The sequence below is a fragment of the Brugia malayi genome (genome assembly GCF_000002995.4).
Source record: "Brugia malayi strain FR3 genome assembly, contig: Bm_v4_ChrX_scaffold_001, whole genome shotgun sequence".
NCBI lineage: Eukaryota > Metazoa > Nematoda > Chromadorea > Rhabditida > Onchocercidae > Brugia > Brugia malayi.
In genome coordinates, this window is record NW_025062479.1 from 19,966,161 (window position 1) to 19,976,435 (window position 10,275).

General features: G+C 24.8%; 2 protein-coding genes across 2 annotated transcripts; both read left to right on the forward strand.

Moving 5' to 3' along the window:
• Positions 1-168: 168 nt before the first annotated feature.
• On the forward strand, positions 169-1,077 carry Bma-tin-9.1 (Uncharacterized protein; the record flags this gene model as incomplete). Its single annotated transcript, XM_043075501.1, has 2 exons — positions 169-281; positions 939-1,077. 2 exons carry the CDS (start codon positions 169-171, stop codon positions 1,075-1,077), a joined length of 252 nt encoding a protein of 83 aa, XP_042931435.1.
• Positions 1,078-4,599: 3,522 nt separating this feature from the next.
• On the forward strand, positions 4,600-9,931 carry Bma-sto-5 (Uncharacterized protein; the record flags this gene model as incomplete). The annotated part of the gene is made up of 7 exons (XM_043075502.1): positions 4,600-4,854; positions 6,696-6,776; positions 8,093-8,193; positions 8,435-8,540; positions 8,764-9,000; positions 9,249-9,427; positions 9,751-9,931. The coding sequence occupies 7 exons, from the start codon at positions 4,600-4,602 to the stop codon at positions 9,929-9,931; spliced, it is 1,140 nt and encodes a 379-aa protein (XP_042931436.1).
• Between the last annotated feature and the right edge of the window lie 344 nt (positions 9,932-10,275).

Here is a 10,275-nt window from a genome sequence, read left to right on the forward strand (position 1 = left end):
ACATTAAAAAAATCCTTTTTGAATTGCAGGCCTCAAAAACACAAAAGGAATACAACTTTAAAATATCTGTTAAACAATAACATTCAGGTTTTATATTTTTCTTCTGACAATTTAGCAAGCTGTGTCTGAACGAGTTTGTTCATTTACGTGATCAATTTGAAGACAAGTATGGCGGAAAATTCAACGGAAACAGATTTGAAGACGTTTAAAGATTTTTTAACACAATACAATGCTGTTGCTGAACAATGTTTCACATCATGCATAACCGATTTTACCACAAGGTAAGCAGTCTCCTTTATAGAGTTATTTGCAAAGAAAAAAAATTTTTTTCGAGAAGAGACATAAACTGCCTTTTAAATTTAGTATTTAGAGAAGTCTTAAATTGCCAAGAAATTTTAATTATTTTGTTTTGATGCTTTGATTTTGTCCATTTTTTTTTCTCATTTGTTTACCTCAATACAATTTAGGAAGAATGTGGAAAAATTTTTTCCCGTTCCCTAAAGCTTTTTTGCTTCAAAGATTTGGGAAGTTTTAGACGCAAGGTGTGAGTTATGTTAAGATTGGATACAATTATCATTTTATCATTTTCCCATGTTTATAACACAATAAATGACAAAAACTTCGGTTGGTGGAGAAAATGAATATTGAAAAATTTTCCTACTTTTGTTTTTTCTAAAATTGTTTCAAACAAAAATAGAGAGATAAAAAAAATAAAATTTCTTTCTTTTTCCTTAGTAAATTAAAAAGCTGAACGGAAGTTTTGAAATTAAGATGACTTTTTTTTTTCTTTTGTCAATAATTTGTGTTAATTCCAGGTAGTAGCTTTTTCATTTGTATAAATTTTAAGCTTGTTTCTTTCACCAGGCAAAGTATACTTTTTATTTTTTTACTAACATTATTAGTGTTACTCTATATATTATATATATTGCATATTTCAGGACAGTAAGTAACTCCGAAGAGCAGTGTTGCTCGAACTGTCTTGATAAATTTTTGAAAATGACACAAAGGATGTCGTTACGATTTCAGGAACATCAATTGATTCAGAGTGAAGCACAAGGACCATTAGGATTAAAATAATAATTAAAATTTCTTTCTAACTGTTTAATCGTGTTTTATCAAATCGTTTTGTTGTTATTACAATATAGCATAAATTTCTACATTAGACACTCAAACGAAGCTTATGTTATGCTAGTTGTTATTTGTTATCGTTTTATTTCATCTGTTTTTAGCTTTTTTCTTTATTGAGAAGTTTTCAATGATGGAATATGTAAAATATCATTTTCAAATAATTTTAGTGATAACAGTAGCAAGATTCAATTGATAAAACGGTTAGCAACAATATTTCAATTTCTATAGTAATATTTTTAATTCTCGATCACTTTTTTCTTTTTAATTTATATTAAGGTAGTCTTTAAAGTTGTTGATCAGTCTGTGAATGGAAGCTTTTGTGAAATTGTGATTATATTTTATAAAATTTTGTTAATTTTTCATTTTTCTTCAAAAAAAAAAAAAAAAAAAAAAAAAAGAAGGAATACTTAAATGCACAGCATATGATTGTTAACATAGTATGTTTATTGGCTTCATGCAGAGTATACCACAATCATTTTGAATAGATTCAAGAAAAAGAGAGAGAAAGAGAAAGGGAAAGAAAGAAGAGAGGAAAAAAAGTTGATGGACTAATTCGTTCTTATTTATTTTTTTCAAATGAACCTGATTTACAGCATTATTTATACTTTTGTTCTGCTTTTTTCTTTGTATTTCGTTTAGTTCCGTCTTTGAGTTATTTTTTCAATATGGGTTTCTAAATTGTTTTATAAAAAAAATTGAAATTGAAAGAATCAAGTATTTATCGGTGGTAGGAGTCAGCTTTTTTCTTTCATTTATTAAATAAAGCATGTCAATTGAAGTTATTATATTTGAATTTGTTTTATAATTTAAGGTTATAATATTTGAATTTATTTTGATTATTTATAATACAGTTTGATTTGAGCTTCCATTTCAAGAATTAAAAAAAAAAAAAAAAAAGCACAAAGTATTTATGAAATTTGAATTCAATTTTGGTTGCATTATTTTGTGGAATTAAAATTGCGCTAGTCGACTGGCAAAAAATGCAAGGCAAATCCAAGAAACTTTTGATTGTTACAATTGGAATTTTTAAAAAAGTCGAAAATTTATTGTTCCTTATAAGAAAGGATTATTAACTAAAAATGAAAAGCAAAAATAAATCCCCCAAATTTTTCATATAGATTTTTGCAAATTAAAAATTTACAAAATTAGTAGTTGCAATTAAAATTATGAAACGAAAGTTTCAGAAAAAATGGAGTTTTTGCTGGAAATTGTCTTTCTTTGTTTTTTGGAAAGCATATATTTTTATATTTGAATCATTCAAAAATTTGAAATATTATTTTATTAATAAGTTATTATTATTCTTTTAATTTATTCCTATTTTATTTTCATGCCAATATTTATTACCAAATTTCTAAAGTATGCAACTTTTAAATTAGATCAAAACTACAAATAATTAGCCATTTCACTACATCATATTGTATCTTCATAGTTCTATTATTTTTATGTTTAATCCAATGAAAGATCCACTTATTTTTTATTCAAATTCATAAATATGTACTGTTTATCTACGTCATACGTTGACGTATATGTTAACTTTACCTTAAATAAGTACAATAATCATAAATAAGTATAGAACAAAAATGAAAAGTGACGATTTTTTGAAATTATCATGTTTTCAGCTAAACTTACGAACGTGTAATAAATTTGTAAAAATCAATAAATGATAAGGTGGAGAGTAATAATGATTGATTTGAAAATAATTTCCATATTTATCAGTTTATAGAGTATACGCAAATTTCACATCATTCATCAACTAAATTAATGTTTACAACTTGAAATCATTATTAGAAATGTAAGCATTACAATTAATATGTATGATTTGATCGATTGAATTTGAAACAAAGACTTAAAGCATTTTTCGAAGCATTGAAAAATAAATCTTAACAATTTCTATTAAACCAAAGAATACAACTGTTTAGTACAAAACAAAAAATTTCGAACAAAGATTTCTAAAAATTTATTTCTCAAAGTTTTCTCTTTTTTTTCTCCTTCTCTCTCTTTATTTTCAGGAAAATACAAACAAAAAAAAAAGAGAAAAACATGACAAAAAAAAATTTTTTTTAAAAAAAGAAAACAGGAAAATAATTATTAACCACATGAGTTAAAAAAAAAAAAAAAACTTATCATTTTCCGCTTTTTCCTTATTACTTAATCATTCAACCTCTCTCCCTTTCTCTCTCGCTTTTTCTCTCCCTCTTTCTATTATAAACTTAAGTAATACAATAAATTTGACAAGGAAGAAAAAAAAAACAAAAAAAAAAACAAAATGAAAAAAGCATAAATAAATTTGATGGATTTCAAAAAGCTGCTTGTTTTCATTTTCCTTTTTTTTTTCCTGAACATTTATTTGTTTTTTTTATTTTTTTAAAGTGTCTTTGTTTTACTTTTTTAACTCTTCGAATGTTTCTCGTTGTTTTATTAAATTTCAATTAAAAAAGTTTTTAAGTTTTTATACAAATATGACCCGATAAAAGTTAATAAAATAAACAAACAATTTTAATTTAAAAAAAAATTGGTATTTTAATACTGAATGGAAAATGAATAAATAATGCGGAAATTATTTGAAGTTTAAATTTGATAAACTGAATATAAGAGAGAGAAAAACAGAGAGAGAGAGGGAGAGAGAGAGAGGAAAAAAGAAAATGAATGAAAAAGGAGCAAAAAATATTTTTTTTTGATTTAAATTTTGATAGCAAAATGGTAGTATATATGTATTATATATAGTAGAACCTATTGAAAAAATTAAATTTTTTCTTTTTTTTTGATACATTAAAAAAAATGGAATGAGGATAAAAAAAAGAGAGAGAGGGAGAGAGAAGAGAAAAAGAAATAAAAGAAAAAGGAAAAAGAAGAAAGAATGATTAATGAGCGAATTAGTTAAGGAAGAATTTTTAGTCTATCTACTACACTAGCACCATTATTTCTATCCCCAAAAAAAAAAAAAAAAAAAAAAAACGAAAATTTTTTTCATCTTTCATCTTCCCATACACTTATATATATATATATGCATTATATGTGTTAAACATAAACGAATGTTTAAACATTTTTATACTTTTTTAAATTACATTTAATTATTATTAATTACCTTTAATTTCATTTTTTTTCATCAAAATTGAATAAAACTATATTATATATATATATATATATATATATAAATATATAAAAAGAAAATAAAATCAATTCTTGCCAATGATGTCTGTTTGTTTATTTATTTCTTTACTTTTTTTTTTTTGTTTTTTGTTTTTTTTCTGGTTTTTTTCGTTTTCTAAATTCTTCCATACACATCCATTGTCATTTTATTTTTTGCATTAATTTCTTTTTTTTTTTTTGCAAAAAAGGATAAAAAAACAAGCAAGAAGAATAAAGAAATTTTAGCAAAAAAAAGTACCTAAACAAAAATTATTTCCTATTATAATCATAATAATTATTGTTATTATTATTTATCAATTAAGCATTCTTAAATTTGTAATAATGCAACAATTACCATTGCTATTGTCATCATCATCATCATCATTACTATTACCACCACCACAACCACAACCACAACCACTACAACCACCACAACCACAACCACAGCCATCATCATCATCAACATTATCAAGATCACAATCGATGTCACAGTCACGATCACAACCATTATCATCATCAATCAAACGATTAAAATCACAAAAACAGCAATTATTCCATGAATACAATTCGAAAGATGCAGAAAATCGATGGATGCAAGTAAGGAATTTTAACTATTATTTTTGTATAATTAGCAACTTTTTTTCTCTTTTAGGATGATTCCTTTATTTAAAACTTTTCTCCTTTCATCTCTCTCTCTCTCTCTCTTTACTTCTTTCTCTTTCTTTATTTCTTTCCCTTTCTTTTTTGTCAATATATATATATATATATATATATATATATATATATATATATAAGTAAATTAAGGTTTGCTCGAAACATTTAACAATTTTTTTTTTTTGACCCAAACAATACATTTCAACATATTTGTTAGTGAGTATCAAATGTCTAAAACTTAGTAATTTTGCGTTATTTTCACAATTATTGATAAAACGGTAGAAAAACAAATATTTGTTTACTTACTTTTTGTGATATTTGTTGGAAGAAGAAAGGAAGCGAAAAATGCGAAAAATTAAAAATCTGAAGTTGAATGATTTTCGCATTTATTAAACATGAAATATTATAGTTACTTTTTATATAAGCAAAAAATTTAGTCATTATTCTAAATATAATTATCTTTTTTTCTTCCTTCAGTTAAAAAAATTATGAAAAACTAAATTGTAAAATTCTTAACCTAAAATTACTCTCAAGAGGCTGCCTTTTTTCCTTTTTTCTTTTTTGTTTTTTCGCTGCACGAAATGTCAAATCAAAAGAATCATTATTTGAATGAAAATGATGCAATTGAAAAAGAAAAAATCACAATTATCGCATGATTATTTGGCTGTCATTTTGCTGCCATTGTTATTTGCTATTTATAAAAATTCAACTTTTCTATTTGTTATAAAAAGAAAGAAAATTAAAAAAAGAGAAAATAGAGGAAAACAGAAAATTTCTTTTTTCAATAATATATTTATTTACTAATAATATTTTTTAATAATATATTTGTTTACTAATAACATTTCTTTAATAATATAATTGTTTACTTTTTTTTTATTAATATAATTTATTTATTAAGAAAAATTTTTTTCTTCAAAATAATTTGTTTTATGAAAATGAAACTTTTACAGTATGTTATAATTAAACAATAATATTTCTTTAACTGATACAATTTATGATTTTAATATAATTATCACTGTTTATAATACTTTTTAAGGTTTATTGATCTTTTTTTCATCAAAGGTTATAACTATCATTTCTGTTAACAATGCATAATTTAGCATACATCAAAAAATTTCCACGAAATCGTCGTACGCTTTTGGTTTTTAACAAATGTCAAAATGCCAAGCTTTCGCATTTCTTTGCTAATAGTATAATTATAATAGTTAATAAAGAATCCATAATAATTGAAATGAATTGCATCAACTTCATTAGTCCAATATTTACTTCAATTAATTAGGTTAAAAGTTGTTGATAGATCATTTCAGCTTAACAAAGCTATTGTTCTTTCTTACTATTCATTTATAATTAGTTGGTGAAATCTCCCACAACTTTTATTTGGACTAGCCAAAATTTCTCACTAATTTTAATCAGCCTAACCGAAATTTCTCGCAATTTTTAAGCAGCCTAGCCGAAAGTTCTCACAACTTTTCATCAACCTAGCTGAAATTTCTCACAATTTTTGACCAGTTTAGCCGAAATTTTTTACAATTTTTAATGAAGCCATTTCAATAAATTTCTTTATGAGTAAATTTTCACTAAGTGAAGTGAAAAAGTTTCTTATAGCGTAATTGGATTCTGAATGTTATGCATCGGTACTAGTTTGCATACATTAGGGCATATCATTTGATTATTTAATCATGGAATATTTCTGAACTAAATTGAAATTTAAAAACAAAAAACAAAATGGTAGATAAGAAAAAAAAGCCTGCACATATACAATAATTATTCCGAGCCTAGTCTAGGACGTAATCGAAAAGTTACCAGTCCGAGCACGATCACAAAGTTGGCTTATTCGAACTCGTCATTTACTTGATGATACCAAGGTATGTCAGTTATTTTTAATATTTGTATTAAAAAAAAATTTTTTTCCCATCAAATTAACAACTAAAAATCTTGAAAATTTAAAAGGCTTTTTGAAAAAGATTTTAATACGCACCTGATATTTAAATATTTCCATGAAGTAAAGTAAAAATATTATTAAATCTATGTCATTTCAAAGAAAAAATTGTTAGTGTAACTTCAGTTATATATAACAAAGTATATATATTAGATTGGTGCAAAACGAACTGTAATTTTTAGTTTATTAAACAATTTTTTTTTTACATTGGCGTACAACTTAACGACTACAATTCTTCATGTATTCGGCATTACAAGAAAATTAAAAAGTTCAGTGAGTGGACAATTGATAAAATGACAGAGAATCAAAAGATGACGTGTCGTCCTCTGTTAATTATGCAATAATTGTGAATCATTTCTTGATGAGATTATGACATACGAACATATAACAATAACAATAACAACACGCAATAATTGTGACAGCAACAAAATGACAATAATAATAATAACAACAACAATAGTGACGACATCAAACACAGCAATTCTCAGTAATTGAGCGGAAAAATTCAAAAGCGCTTTTGAAAAACTGAAATTGTGAAGGATGGATGAGGTCATTGGTCAAAGTTAAAGTTAGTGTCACAGCAGATTTTTTAATGTTAAACAGAATTGTCATTTTGTGATATTTGCAAAGCAAAATCGATGAGATACGAAAGATTTTTCTGTCTTTATTTTACATCGATTAACAAAAAAAAAAAAACAATTTTACTTCGACAACAACGCCTAAATCAAAGTCAAACAATGAGCGCTTCAAATTGAAACTAGTCATTATGTCTCATCCGTCAAATTAACTTACTTATATTCACTACTTCCACAAATACAATTGTCATCTTCAATTTTAATACTTTTGTGGAGAAATATGCTTTGACAGACGTCGAAAAACAAGAATATATAATCTCCAAAAGTTTGTCAACTATGCTGAAACAATAAACAAACTTATTTTTCACTGTCAAATTGTATATTATTTGTCATAGTTTCTATTTTGGTCAATAAAAGCATACTAGGCGCTATTGATACAATTTAATTATTACTTTTGCACCAACTTAATATGTGTATGTGTATTATATAAATACTCATCATCAGTTAAATAGAAAAGTAATCTACGATGCGTACCTGTCGAACCTTTTGTATCAGTTCGACTGGTAAGCATCTTGACACAATTTATTTTCTAATTGAAATATTAAATTTGTCAAGGGTTTCGAGTAAAATGAATTTCTTTAAATATTTATAATAATTACAATTTCAGGAGAAAGCGCCCTTTATATCATCATGCCTTTATGTGCTTTCAGTGATACTTGTTGTAATCACTTTTCCATTTTGTTTACCATTTTGCTTTAAAATTATCAGGTTTGCGCAAATTTTTTATGAACAAACTTACTTATCTTAATTACTAAAATGTAGTTTATAAATAATACTTTTAAATGACTGATTGGCTTTTTCATTGCTATAAATGATAATAAGTGAAAAAAATTGTTCAAATTAAAATGAAATTGACATAATAAGTTTCATAATGCACTTTTTTTTTTCGAATGTTCACCATTTAAATTTTTTGCAATTCTTAATTTATTTAATTTAATTTTAAATGCAGAGAATACGAGCGTGCTGTTGTTATGAGACTTGGACGTCTTATCAGTGGTGGAACCAAAGGACCAGGATTATTTTTTATCATGCCTTGCATTGATACATTTCATGTTGTATGATTCACTCAATTCTTTTTTAAATTTAAATTCAAAAGTTTTACACCTTTCAAAACTTACTCTTCCTTTAATTACAAATTTTCTTCTAGACTATAAGAAACTCATTAGCGGAATTTCTAAATAGGGTTTTATAATTTTATGTTTATTTATGCAAATAAATATGAAGTCATTATATATTTATATATACTGCTTTGGTTTTGTTAATCAGTATAATTTGTAGGTGGATTTACGAGTATTATCATTTGATGTACCAGCACAAGAAATTCTCAGTCGTGATTCAGTAACTGTTTCCGTAGAGGCAGTAATCTTTTTCCGAATCAATAATCCAGTAATATCTGTAACAAATGTTAATGATGCGCAATTTAGTACAAAACTTTTGGCGCAAACAACACTTCGGAATGTGCTCGGTACTCGAACACTTAGTGAAATGCTTAGCGAACGAGATAACATAGCCAATGTTATTATTTATTAATAATTAATTAAAAAGAAAAAACGAAAATTTCCACTTTATAATAATTCATTTATTTATTACGCATTTAATAAAACTTTGATAAATTTATCTTAGATCGAATTAATTTTATTATTTAATAATTTCAGATCAAAAGTAAAAAAAAAAAAAAAAATTTCTTTCTGTTTAAAAAAAAAAAAAAGAAAAACTAAAGCAATTATATTGATTTGATAAGCTTAATTTTAGTCATAATTTAGGTGATTGAAAAAGTTTTAGCGGAAGGAACTGAACCATGGGGTGTTCATGTACAACGTGTTGAAATTAAAGATATCCGTTTACCTTATCAACTGATGCGATCAATGGCTGCTGAAGCCGGTGCTGCTCGTGACGCACGTTCACTTATCATTCTTGCTGACGGTGAACGTCAAGCATCTTGGCTAGTTCCTTTCTTGCATCTTAGCTATTAATTTTTGCTCACTAAGTTAATTATTTGTTTTATTAAAAAATTAATTTATTATCAATTGCAAAAATCTTGCAACTTTTGTTTCTGATATGCAGTATATTTCTATACTAAATTAATCATTTTTTATTAACATTTTTTTTTTTTTTTTTACAAAAAAATCGAATTATTATCTTTTCCCTTATTCAATTTTGAAATTAAAATTGATATATTGAAATATTTTAGATAATTAAATAAAGGAGAAAATAAAAAATAATATTCATAATTTTAATAATTAAATTAATTTGCAGTATTTTCAGGTCATTAGCTGAAGCAGCGTCAACAATTGGTTCAAGCAGTGTATCATTGCAATTGCGATATTTGCAAACATTAACAAATGTTGCATCAGAACATAATTCAACTATTGTTATTCCAATACCGATGGAAATTGCAAGGTATTGTGCTAGAAAGTGGTGCAAATTTAATGCTAAAAATTTATAAATTATTTATTTATTCATTTATTTGTTCCTTTTATTTTTGGAAAAAATTTTGAAAGAAAAAAGAAAGAAATTTTTTGAAATTTTCACGAAAACTGGAAAAATTTTACTTTAATACACAAAAATATTTAATTCGAAATATACAAAAAATGCAAGCAGCGTTTCTTTCTTTCCTCTTTTTTTTGATTTAATTTCAAAAAAAAAAAAAAAAAAAGAAGGAAAACGAATAAATCTGATTTAAAAGAAATGTAAATGTTTTATATTGAAAATTGAATAACCAATAAAAATTTTAACAATTTGTAAGTTTAAATGTGATAATCGTTTTTTTTTTTTTTTTTAGATCATCGT